This window comes from Manduca sexta, chromosome 27 (genome assembly GCF_014839805.1).
Source record: "Manduca sexta isolate Smith_Timp_Sample1 chromosome 27, JHU_Msex_v1.0, whole genome shotgun sequence".
Classification (NCBI taxonomy): Eukaryota; Metazoa; Arthropoda; class Insecta; order Lepidoptera; family Sphingidae; genus Manduca; species Manduca sexta.
Window position 1 is genome coordinate 16,930,554 of NC_051141.1, and position 13,398 is coordinate 16,943,951.

At 34.6% G+C, this 13,398-nt stretch overlaps 1 protein-coding gene across 7 annotated transcripts in view; it reads right to left on the reverse strand.

Moving 5' to 3' along the window:
• Positions 1–288: 288 nt before the first annotated feature.
• LOC115439909 (roquin-1) overlaps positions 289–13,398 on the reverse strand; it is a 95,256-nt gene continuing 82,146 nt past the window's right edge. For 2 of the 7 annotated variants that reach the window (XM_030163974.2, XM_030163972.2), the window contains exons 15-17: positions 11,586–11,654; positions 7,785–7,868; positions 289–3,311 (exon numbers count right to left, since the gene is read on the reverse strand). In XM_030163974.2, the coding sequence (XP_030019834.2) occupies positions 3,231–3,311; positions 7,785–7,868; positions 11,586–11,654 (234 nt within the window). In that variant the 3' untranslated portion in view covers positions 289–3,230. The remainder of the gene's footprint in view (positions 3,312–7,784; positions 7,869–11,585; positions 11,655–13,398) is intronic. The other 5 variants (XM_037443822.1, XM_030163973.2, XM_037443823.1 and 2 more) reach the window with 5 other exon arrangements.

The following is a 13,398-nucleotide window of genomic DNA, read 5'->3' on the forward strand; positions in this document are numbered from 1 at the left end:
TAAATAATACAGGGTCAATATTATTATGGGTTTTTTGAAAAGAACGGGGTGGTATGTTATTGTTTTTAAGTGTTATGAAATATAGACAAAGTAAAATGTGTAAGACTGATAGTCTTTAATTAATTTTGAAACTTTTGGAGGATAACATAATTAAAGAGTCAAAAACCAAATACTGATTAGGTTAAAGACTAATTAAAAATATATATTGGTAATTCACTAATTGTCAACATATTTGCTCAATAGCAGAGGTGAATATAGAGCGGGATTTAGACACAATAAAACAACATAGATATTTTTTGTTTTTATTTAGAGTGACTAAAATAAAAAAACAAAACTACGCAACAAAAATAATAGGAAAACTCCAACTATGAAATAAATCTATAATCTACTTTTAATGGGCTCCATGGAGATCCCAAAAATCACACATTAGTTAATTTATAATTAATTTTACATATAAGTATTTAAATACATCCCAAAGTTCAAGCAAAAGGGTTACATTAAATATTTTGAAAAAAATCAACTACTTGTACTGATTTTATATAAAAAAAAAACAAAATCACATTAAAAAATCGTACACCCTATTGAATTACGAAATATACCAGCCGTTACTACGCGGGGCCCGAATACAGAGGGCCTCCGCACACCTAAAGGGTTTAAAACACTGCCCGCGTCCGGCTACGGGACACGTTCACGAACAACACTCAGAATACGTGTCAATTGTAAATATCGAGACTATCATTACTGCAGCGTCATCAACTAACAACTATATTGCGAACAAGTGAAACAAACTATGACATGATCGGATTGGATGTAGTAGGATTGTCATGACGCGTTCTGGTCTGAGACCTGCATGCGCACAGCCACACGCAGGACAGACAGTGTGTGAAACCCTTAACGTCAACCTGACAGCTAACAAAAATGGCGACATAGGTAGCCGCGAACGCGACTGGAGGCCGAATGAGGAAAAACAATCATAAAAGGAGATCAACAGTTCGTTAATAGTACGTGTCGTGTGTTCCTCGCCGGCGTCGCGCTCGGACCACCATGATATGACGTCGCTTGTTCCATCGAAACATTATCGAAATGGTTCACCATTTATACATATAAATTAAAATTTACAATTACTTACATGGACGACGTGCGCCCGTAGATTAGTTTATATAGAAAGAAAAAAAATCTATGCATTCTTAAACAAATGCGATGATCCACAACTCATTGGAGACTCCCGCGTCCCCAATAATATATTCTATAAAAATAAAACTGAAAGACGCAACCCGACGCCTAGCGATATATTATAATTTAGGAAACAACTTTAATACAACAGCCGCGCGTTTTTGGTTAGAGCTCGGCTCCGTCTACTGGAGGTCACGATGTGAGACGCCATTACATGGACTTGTGGGGGATCGCGGACCCGGTGACCCCCATCAGGAGCCGTGCATGATAAACAAATAATCGAGATATTTGTTGTAGCTTTCCCGGTTAAAGATCTCCAAAGCGAATATGCCAAAAGTTCATTATATGTAAGTACCGACCCTTCCCACACAGCGGGACAAGCTCAGAGCCGATGTGCATCTATAAATAGCCAAGATCACAGCCCTTATTATGGGAAATATTGCATTCGATATTGCTCCGGTGGTTTCGAAGCGTTAGAGAATGTCGCAAACCAACACATTAGATGTAAACAATTACATTATTCGATATTATGCTTACAACGCTCAAAACCACACCATTTCACAAAATTGCACTGCATAAGCTTATATAATATTATATAGTCATTAAACAGACGTTTAAATATAAAAAATATATTCAAATCAAAAATTCATAAAAAAATTATTACATTAAATAGATGGTCTAGATGACGCGAGACCCGTGGCATACATTAACATAAGTTTATTAAATGCATTAGAGTATAGAACGGTCAACAGCGTTCATCCTAAAATCACATACTTTGTAAACATATTACATTCAAAGCCGTCAATATCACTCGGCAAGGTATGACTTTGAAAATATCTAAATGACATTAATATTAACTAAAATAAATTAGGTTATACAAAATGTGGGGCGTTGAGTTGAATCTCTCAGCTATATCTACTTTACAGTCTTAATTACTTTCAAGATTTCCTTCTACACCGTAAACAATAAATAGTTGTATCACCAGCCTTAAAATTGTTTTCGACCTTTAATGTACGCATAATAACATTATCTAGCATCTTTACGATTAGACTAAAAGCCAAGAGTGCGGGTGTACTCGCCGACGCTGTCGAGCGGGGCGGGGAAATGAATTAGTGTTACTGGTGTCGTAATGACTACCACACGGGTCGGTTTATAACGTAAAATACTAGACAAAACAATTTTTAACTATGAAATCGAACCTATTTCGGTTGTGAGTACGCGTGCGAACGTGTAAATTGCGACATTTTAAATTTCATTCAAATGTCCACGTGTGTGAACGTAGGCGCAGTGTGCGTATATTGGTTATAGCGCCATCTATCGTCGCGTTGACGCCGCACGCCGTCGTGACGTCGGGTCTGAATACTGAACTCGCATGCCAACAGAAATCTACACCGTGTTTAAAACACTAACCATCCTACTACTATCACGACACTTATTATTTATTCAAATATGATTTTAGCTTTACCGTGTGGATACATGTCAACATATCGGTAATTTCATTCCACATATTTACAAATTATAGTATTGACGCGTGGGGTATATAACCCGTTAGAGCTTAATGCTAACGTGCGATTATATAGCTTATAAATATGGCTTCGTATCCAATACGCGGCCGAAAAGTGGCGAACGCCACTGCTTATTACACTACTAACGAAATAAACAAAATATGTAAACGTGTATTTCATAACGGGAAAAAAATAAATATAAGTATAATATAGGTAAATGACGAAAACAAAGGTTGATGAGAATCAGCGTCGCGCCGCAGGTCTGGTACAATGACCTGGCGCGGGTACAACATCAGTAAATTATAACTAAACAGAGGCGCGACGAATCGCCGGGTCACACGCACGGATACAATTTAAACTTCCAAATATCTCGCTACATAAATGCGATAATGCGACTAGAATACTTAAACGATGAAAACTTACGATTTTTGAATTTGCTTTTAAACCGACTCGAAGGACCCAGCGACTCGGGCGCATGTCGAAGAACAAATAATAAGAGAACGCGACGAAGGGCCCCGCGGCGTTTCCTCGTGGCGCGTTTACTTGTGACGCCTAGTCTGTGCTTTTGAACTCTGTGTCGATCCGACGTTCCAGTGCCTCGAGCTCCTTTTCGAGCTGTTGCTGTGAACAAATCTATTATATAGATACAGTCTGTCCATTGACTACTAAGGCTGCGAGGTGGGAGTAATGCGTAGAGGAGCGTCCAGTGTACTCTATGTACTTGGTTTGATGTTATTCATGAAACGTGTATACTGTATAGGCGATTTACCGACACTCCGCTACACTCCCGACTTCACGGTCTTAGTGGCGTACACTGACACTTAGGACTGCGGCCGTGCAACTAATATGAAGGGGCCTTTAGACTTTTTTATTATTACAATGGAGATGTAAACTTTCAACATGACAAAATGAATTTTATTACTAATGCAATAAGATTAATAGTAATATGTTAAATGGACGTCAGTGTAAAAAATTGTTGCAAAATAGACACGGCCTCATATAGTGACGTCACACTTTGGTCTACCGTATTCAGTTCTGCGTGAAAGATAGAAAATATAAAATATTTTTCATCACAGTTTGTTATTATTTATCTCGAAAGTTACATATTAACAACATCGCCATTGTAGGGGAATTAGTATCTAGATGCTTATGAAATGGTAACGTCAGAGCTATGGCTGATGTGATGACGACGGAGGAGCAAGTGGTCCGTGATACATAATACCATACCGCGACACTGGTATAACTGTACAATAAAGTGTAGCTCACTCAAGAAATTACTGCAATGTGATTTTTAACATTTCAGAAATAGAGCATATATTTGCTTCGTAAGCTATTGTCAGAGTAACCCACTGTCTATATTATTCAGTTATACCATATATGTGATTTATGTATGACGCGGTCTTAGAACAATATTAATCGAAAGTAACTAACCAACTGAAAGAACCAATGTATTACTTAATGAGTTATAGGTCATTATTGTTACACAGGCCACTTATGAACATTAAATATGGTTAGTAAAAAGAGCTTCAACGTCGTCCTAAACTCTATAAACGGACAAGGAACTACAAAAAACATTATTTTACATTTAGAGCCATGTTTAAGCGCAACACAGCGTAACCGGCGAGTTACCAGTTTTACGAATATAGACTCTATTGTCATAGCTCTGAGGTTTCATGCGATCAATGAAACTACCAGTGGCCAAAACTACTTCACAGCCCAACATGTATGACTCGACCCCCGTTTAATGATCGACAATACAAAAATGATTTGACTTGTTCATGGTTGGTCGGCGGCGTAACTACACCCGTGAAGGTCAGTGGCACATACATGGAATGGGCACGTCGCCAGTGCGAAATCCGACCTTTTTTTTAGGTCACAAAGAATATTTTTGTTTGAAAAAGCTATCTGTTAAATAGCATGAACGTCAAGCCTGCATCAAGACCTGGGAGCAAGAGGAAGATCCTCTCGGGTTGGCCTCTCAAGCCGGCACTCGTGTCATTTTGCCATCATGCCACCCCAGTTACGCCCTTGTGGATGGTGATATGCTCACCACCAGTTGATATTTCTCATTCGCGATCTTATATTTAGAAATAAAAACATCAACATGCGGCTCAACAAAAAATGAGTTTTTCAGGTAACAACTGAACAACACAATCATTTCGTATCACCACTAATGATATCATTCGAACTTTTAGCGAAGTTACACTTGATCGCCGAAATAACGACATCTTGCAAACACGTTAGCGTTCAGTGTTGCCCGAAAACTACCAAGATAAAAAAAACAACTGCATAAACTCTGCAACTGTCGACGACCTGTGAACATATGCTTTAAAAATATTAGATTTATGTGGGCCTTTTATTTGGTCCCGAAGAAATGCCCGTATTGGCTCTGCTATCTTGCGTTCATCTGGTTTCGACGGTGCCACGAACGGTTTCTTATCCTGGAATAGCACATTATATCTTACCTGATCAAAAATTCACAAATCACGGGAACCTATGCAACTCGACTCAAACACACGGACCACAAAAATACCAAATGCCGAGCCACTTATCCCACCAAGCCCAAGAGTTAGTATGATATTGCCCCCTTTTAAACTATAGAAACCTGTGAAAAGCAATTGGATTTTTGGATAAAGTACGATAAAGATTCGAATGTTGTAACCATTTTATGGCTCAAAAATTATTGGGTTTCTATAATTCTAGAGGGAGCTTTTTGTACGGAGAAGTTTTTATTGTGATTATATACAAAACTAGCGATGGGAGATTCCGAAATGTTCAAGTCGATTGTTTCGATATTTCACACATCTCGATTGTCAAATGGTGTTGTATCGATATTAAACTATTATACAGACCAAAAAGCTGGGACTAGTAGCAAATAATATTAAATAAATAGCCTCGACTACGAATGGACGTGTCGAGCGAGATGTTTATACCTTCAACCGATATGAACGAAATATATTTGCGATATAGCTTAAGAAAAATGTTCCAAAACAGTTTGTGAATGTGTCTTTGTAGATGACGTATAAACCGGTGAAACGATTTGGATACATTTTTCAAAAAGGGGACAAAAATGAAATATATCGGATTATTTGAATTACTCTTTTCTTTATATAAAAAGGCAACAACCTTTTTAAACTGGCAAGTGTTTAAAGCGTGCGGTGTCGCAAGTTAAAAGCTATTGATGCTATTGCTAATGGTATATTAAGCTATTGATTAAAAATTAATGTTATATAGGATTTTTTGGTAATACAAGATAAACAAGCGAGCGGTTTGGAACATTTTTTTTTATAAATTATACCCAATTGAGGATTATAATCCTCAATCGTCCCAACTAATGTATGTGTAATAACAAAAGAATTTATGAATAATGTAAACAAACACGTTGAACATGAAAGATAGTTATAAAATATTCCGAATTGTACTATAAAAAGTTATTTAATTTTTTTTACTTACTTTTGTCATAAATTTACGTAATTAAAATGTAACGGAGAAGGAACCAATAAAATCAGATAATAATTGAATGAGATAAAAGCTTTGAAATACGGTAGAAGCGGTATATGTCACTAAAAAATACTATCTTATGACGTCATTGGTAATCACGATGCAGGAGTACAAAAGAGATAGCGAGATAATCGATATGCACTCGCTCTTGCACATTGCAATATTTGAAAAGTTAAATATTGCGTTATTATTTTATAATTTTTTTTTCACTAAAACCTTTTTTCCCTTTATTACCTATGTATAGAATCATGGACCAAAACAAACATAACAACATAGTGAAAATATATCATATTTCCTTTATTCTATATCCTAATAGTGATGGAATTTAGACAAAACCCGAGAGAATTATGAGAATATCAAATCAATTTGTTTACATTATCAGCAAATTCCATTGAAATGAAGTATAGAAGTGCTTTGTGAAGTCGAAGTGCAAGTGCGAAGTAAATAACGACAGTTAATTACGTCGACTATTATTATTGAATGTACATATATTTATAATTCAAGAATGAAGAACTATTATTTTTAACGCTTTTTCTACGTGTCAATGGTATTAGTTTAAGTTATTCGATTACAATTTTTTTATCCTAGATGAGATAATGTATTAACCCCTGATCATGATATACACTACAATATTTGGGGTTATTAATCATCATATTTTTGCAACGTAATCGATATAGTATTCATTGAAATCGTAAACGGTTGTACACAAACACTTCGAATTCACCAGCTCATTCAATCACCGAAACATTCAGACACGCCGGTCGACTGAGTAGGGTCCTTGAAACATTTCTAACACACTATACCCAATGAAATGAAAAATATTTCCGCTAAAAAAAAACTGATGAATGAAATATTTGTACCCGTAGCAGAAATTCACTAATTATAGTGCATTCGTGTCTACGTATTTTGTATTCGTTAAATCATACGTGATAAAAGACACATATGCTGCAGTTTTTCATATGGTTTAGTCCGATATCTTCATAATCAACAGCCCCAGGATGTACACTGCTTGAACATGTGTCTCATGTTAACACATGTTTGTCTATAAGTACACGATTTGCTATGAGCAGTTTACATTTGCGCTAAATTCATGCTGTCGTATATAAGTTTAATAAAACGCTCACGGAGCGCTAATAAAGATTCCATACCAAAATATACTCATTCGAAACCACTACGTTAACGATATTATAACTATAACGCTGGGGGTGTAGATAGTTTTAATAGGATACGTGACTGATGACGTAATCGGCAATACAGAGTGTGAGTACGAGAGAGATAGATACACTGTTTCTGTTACATGTTAATTTTTTTGTACATTATTTCAAATTATTATACCATTTTTTTTTAACAACTCATTCCTCGTAAATATGTCTTGTTTCCTAATATATAATGCTCAAAATTACAATAACAACGACCCTTTTCAGTCTTCAACTCTCGTCGCGGTCTACCGAACTGAGTGCGCGCGTACAAAAGCAATAGAACATATCAATGAATGATATCGTAAAGCGAGTCGATAATGTATTCGAATGAAAGCGAATGCGGTATTTCGGTAGTTGAATAATCGGAATTGCCCGTCGCTGTTAGTTCGTAAAAGATGGAACTTACATCCTCGGCCACCTCAGAGGAGCTGCGACTGGTGGCGGTGATGCTGCGTTCGGTACCGACTGCGCGACGGTCGCATGTGTATAGCTGGAAACAGAAAGCGTATTGTAAATAAATTATACGCGCACGATCTGTTCTACCGTCACTTAAAATACAGGGTGGAATTTTGAGATGGGACATGGAGAGCAGTTGGCTACCTTAATTGCTGTAGCTACAAGAGAACGTAGGCTGACGATCATTTTTAAAGACATTGACATCTGCATTCATAGATTTTGAAAAAACTGTACAGTCAGCAAGAAAATGGGCTGTTCTGTTGCCTTTAAGAGTTAGAAGACTCGAGGACGATTTATTACAGGTTTAAATACTATTAGATCAGAAATTGAAAATAAAAATCTTTCTCCGAACACTTCGTAGGAGATGCGATTCCAATGTATTTTAATATATCCATATTTTGTATTCAAAGTTCTTAAGTCTACAAAACTATTAGAGACGTATTCAAATATTGATAATTTCACAAATATTATTATGTTTTCCACAAATTCAACTATTTGTTCCTACGGTAAGTAAGTAAAACAAACATCATTTCAAAAATCCATCCTGTATAATAAAGAATTTTTATTTTGTTATTAATCATTTTTATTACAGTTAGAGCGTACAGAATTAACTACGGTTTGTAGAGTAAATTTTTGTTATAGTTATATTTATGTCTAAATGCTTTATTATTTGCATATTACGAACGATCCCAATAAACTATCCCAATATCGATCTTCGATCCGATCCCGAGAAAATCCAGTATAAAAAAGTCATTTGAAAGCGTGCACCAATACACTTTACTTTTATTGAGATCGTCTATCAGTTAAGTCTACTACGATAACGAACTTAAAATATATCGACGGTTCAAAGGCTAATTGACTTAGCGACATATTTATCGATACTAAGTTTCATACATATTTAAAATCATCTATTTTTTTTTAAATAATTAAATTAATTATATTTAATTTCGAAAAAAAATGTCGCTTAACTCATTTAGCCTTTCAACCGTCTGTGTAGTTCTTTTGGGTCGTATTTTCACGACATTTCTGAAACATTTGTGATCTCGTAATTTATAAATAAATAATTTAATGAATGTATAATCAATACATATTAATATTACTGTGAATTGTAAAATTTCACTATAAATACGCTTACACAATTTCGTATTTTGGACGGTGGGACGTGAGCGAAAACATATGCATTATCGGTGCAACTGCAGTAACAGTAATGCATCTTACCACTGATTATGAGTTATCGTGTCTGTCTAACAATAGAAATAAATTATATATATACAATTAATTTAAATTAGAAATTTATGTGTACTTGAAAAACTTCAAACAAGTAAAACCATGTAACATCACACCTTTGTCCCAACACCATCCCTGGCGCACTTTTCATAAAAATAAACCAGTAATATGTAATCAGTGTCAGATCGGAGTCTAGTATTCATTTAAGAAGATTAATTCTAGGAGTGGGATAAAGGTATGATTTGTGTGTGTTTTGTAATTTAATTTGTAATCCTTGGAATGAAAAAAGAAGTAATATATTCTGGTACATATCCTAGTACACCATGGTTGTTAGGAGTCAGCACGGAAGAGGTTGAATGGATTATGAATGATATTTGGCATACGGTAAATAATGTCCACGATTATCATTATATCTTGGCATAGCTTGGTGGTTCGGCGGTAAGCGCCACCTTAGTCTGAAATTCAAATTAAACAGTCGATATTTGAAAAAAAAAGTAGCTTAAAGGACACTTCGCCATGTAATGTGATAATATCTGCATTGACAGGAAAACTTTTGAGAAATACATAAAAAAAATAATTCACTAATAAAATAACATTCATTACGAATAATCGTAACCTCATATATTGGGTAAATACATTTTAAGCTACACTATGTATGAATTTATCATCAAGTAAATAAAACTACTAGCTACATATTGTTAAGTAGGATACCAGTGCTGAAAACAAGCGAAGCGACGGGAACACATAACAACATATCGTCGTTGTAGGTGGAAAACTAAATAACTCGGATTTTGGCCATTTTGGACTTTCATCACTTTTGTGTTGCCCAAAACATGGCGCATATTTTAGCTTAACAAGCATTTCATTATCTTATCCCGTTTCGAAATTAAAGCTTTTTTATGTTAAAAGTGGAGAAATAAATATATTCAAATAATATATATTCTGTTGTAGAAAAAGTAAATAATTAAATAATAAAATCAATAAACTGCGACTTATAATATGTTCAATAGTAAAGAAATTAAATAAAATGAGTTGTTTAATTCTTCCTCGAGTCTATTGTTTGTAAACAATATTAATCAAGTGTGTAGGAGAACTAAACAACTTGATTTGTTTAATTTAGACATTGAAGATCCTAATGGTATTACACTACCTATAAGGTTAAATAATTACAATTATACACTTTAATAAACTCTATAATTGTAATTATTTAACCTTATAATTACTTTACCATATGGTTTCTAGTGTGGCAAAACTAAATAACTCGTATAGTTATTTAGTTTCTTATTTAATTCTGCCACAACAATGTTTCGTAAGTTTGCTGAAATAAACTAAATAACTCGTATAGTTATTTAGTTTATTTCAGCGAACTTACGAAACATTGTTGTGGCAGAATTAAATAAGAAGTTTTTATTTTTTTATATTTTTATTCTTCAGGTCAGAGTTTTTTTTTGTTAATGCATAATATAATAGATAATAAGACCCATGATATATAAAAATACCGAAATTAAAATTATTTATAGTTTTTTAGTAATGCTTAAAAATAACGAAAAAAAAACCGTTAATCGCGTTTATCTCGAAACTAGAAATTTTGAGTTATTTAGTTCTCCACCTACAGCGACGATATTTATAGGATATCAAAAAGCCGTTACGAAAACAAACACCGCGTAATAAATAAAATATAGTTTAAAAATTACTATTGTAGGTACTAACTTTTGCTCGCGATTTCGCCAGCGTAATGCAGTTTTCCGGGATAAAAGCCCTGCTGTATTTTTTCCCGGGATATAATGCCTGTAACCTTCCTAGGGTCTTAAACTATCACTATATTCAATTTCATAAAAATCCGTTCATTACATTCTGAGATAATAGATAAAATACAGACAGACAGAAAAGGGGACCTTGTTTTATAATATTTATAAATAGTGCATTTGAAAGATGTTACGACCATTGTAGTTTAAAGGCTGAACACGAGTTTCATCTGAATATATAGCTGAATAAAGGATTTAGTTCATTAAATGCATCACTTCTATGATTATTCCATACCGACTATTATTCATCCAAATTTAATAGCTCAACTATATTTTTCCGCATAACTATCCAGAACCTAACACTGTATATACCAATATATTAGTATAGAAATTTTCATTTCAATTTGTGTGGATATTTATGTATAGTAATAAAAACAACCTGTATATCGCCGCTATATAAAATGAAACAGCGTTTGTCCGTATTGATGTGTTCAATATGTGTCGGGGGATAACATAAGCAAATATCTGTTCTCTTAGCGATTAACAACCATTTTCAATAAAAGATCCCAATCCCAATCTTCAATCCGATTCCGAAAATGAACCAATCAAAATAACTCATTTGAATGCGTGTCAAAAATACTCTGTTCTGATTGGTCCATTTTCGAGATAGATCGAAAAAAAACGATTGGGAACGTTTATGGAGGAAATGGTGGTAATTTATAGTCTAATACACTGCAGCAACATGAAAATACGACTCGTGGGGATATTTTTTAACTTACCCCATCAATCGATTCTGAACAATGTGCTCTAACTGGCAGCGACTCAAACGCGTTGTCATAAGCGTAAACCTTGAACAGAAACCAGGTGAGAGGCATTTGTATACCACCGGGCGCTCACAGACAGGACAACACTTTCACCTACCCAAGTTCATTAAGCCTCATTGAGACGGATCCATTATTGCTAGCAATGATCATACGAAATAATTACTTAAAAATTACCCCGACCGAACAGACGTTATGGCGAGGTACCTACTTTTCGCTCGCGTTGTACACGGGCATTGTGAAACATGATTATAGCTACCAATAATTGCTTAGTCTCAATGAAGTTCTACTGTTCACTATACTCGTCAAACCTAATGATAAAGTGCGACCACGCAAACACTATGTTTATTGAAATAATATTGAAAATGAATTGCATGTATAATTTTGACATACAATGTCTTGAATTTATCTGTAAGTGAGCGTTTATTACAACGAACTACTTATTGTTTTACATAATATAATATTTTTCAATCATAAATAAAAAAAAACAGATATTCATATAATTCTGTTATTATTAAAGGACATTAACAGACGAGACACGTGTTGAATACAAACCAATAATTTCATTTACATACCGCATATTTTACGTCTCTTTTCCAAAGAGTGGTGTTTTATAGGAACGCTGATACGGTACACGCGACAACGCTCCTGTACTTAATTAAGATGCCGTATAAATGTCTAAAGAGAATTCAGGAACGACCAAAATCGAAAAAAATCCGTGGCATGCGCCCGCGCATAAAGAACAGAAATAACTTATCAGACGCGTAGACACCTCACGTGGTCTATATAATTATTATAATAAACATTACTCATTGCATTCAACCTGTTCATTCATTTGTAGACGTGTGTACCACACGCTTGTTGGGGTAAGCTAGTATTTTACTTAATATGTTAGGAAACAATACTCGTATACAGCCGTTTTCAATAAACGATCCCAATCTGTATCTTCGAACCGACTCCGAGAATGAACCAATCAGAACATTTAATTTGTAAACATGTCTAAATATCTTTGCTCTGATTGGTTCAATTTTGAGATGGATAAAAAAGAGATTTGGATCGTTCATTGAAAATGGCGGTTAGGCATTACACATTACAGAATAAAGCAAAAATTATGAAAAAGTCAACTTATATTTGTAATGGATGCAAAATGGGATCTAAACAAATAGATAAGCATTTGACTAACTACAGAAGTGTTCCCTACGGACTGTCATCAACATTTATAAGCGTATGCCAACCTGCGTAGATCTCAAAGTGACAACAACCAGAATCATTTCGCACCTTTAGAATAAAAAAAAATATATAATTGTTTAAAACACGTTTTGTGCGGAAAACATCACGATTTAATATTTAGGTAAATGATAAAATAAGAGATCAAAATATATAATGATTTCTAAATGTTATGACATTAAAATATATTTTTTTTACGGATTTTATCGCGTTTTCTATACTATAATTTTCTCGCGACGTTTCGAAGACTTTCAACCCTTCGTGGTCACGGATCGGACTGAAAATATACTTCTCATTTTATTAACTGGCAAAATTTCGAAACATGACGTTAGGTGTGCGCAATTCTGAAGATGCGACATGTTCTAAGTTCACACGACTGTCAAATAATGCGGGTAGAATTTCACATTCATGCCATTATCGGACTATCATGACACACATCAGTTCGCCTAACTATACAATACACAAAAAAAAAATAACAAATTTAATTTAATCCAATCAGTGACGGACTGTATCAAAACAAAAAGCCTAGCTACGAACATTAAAA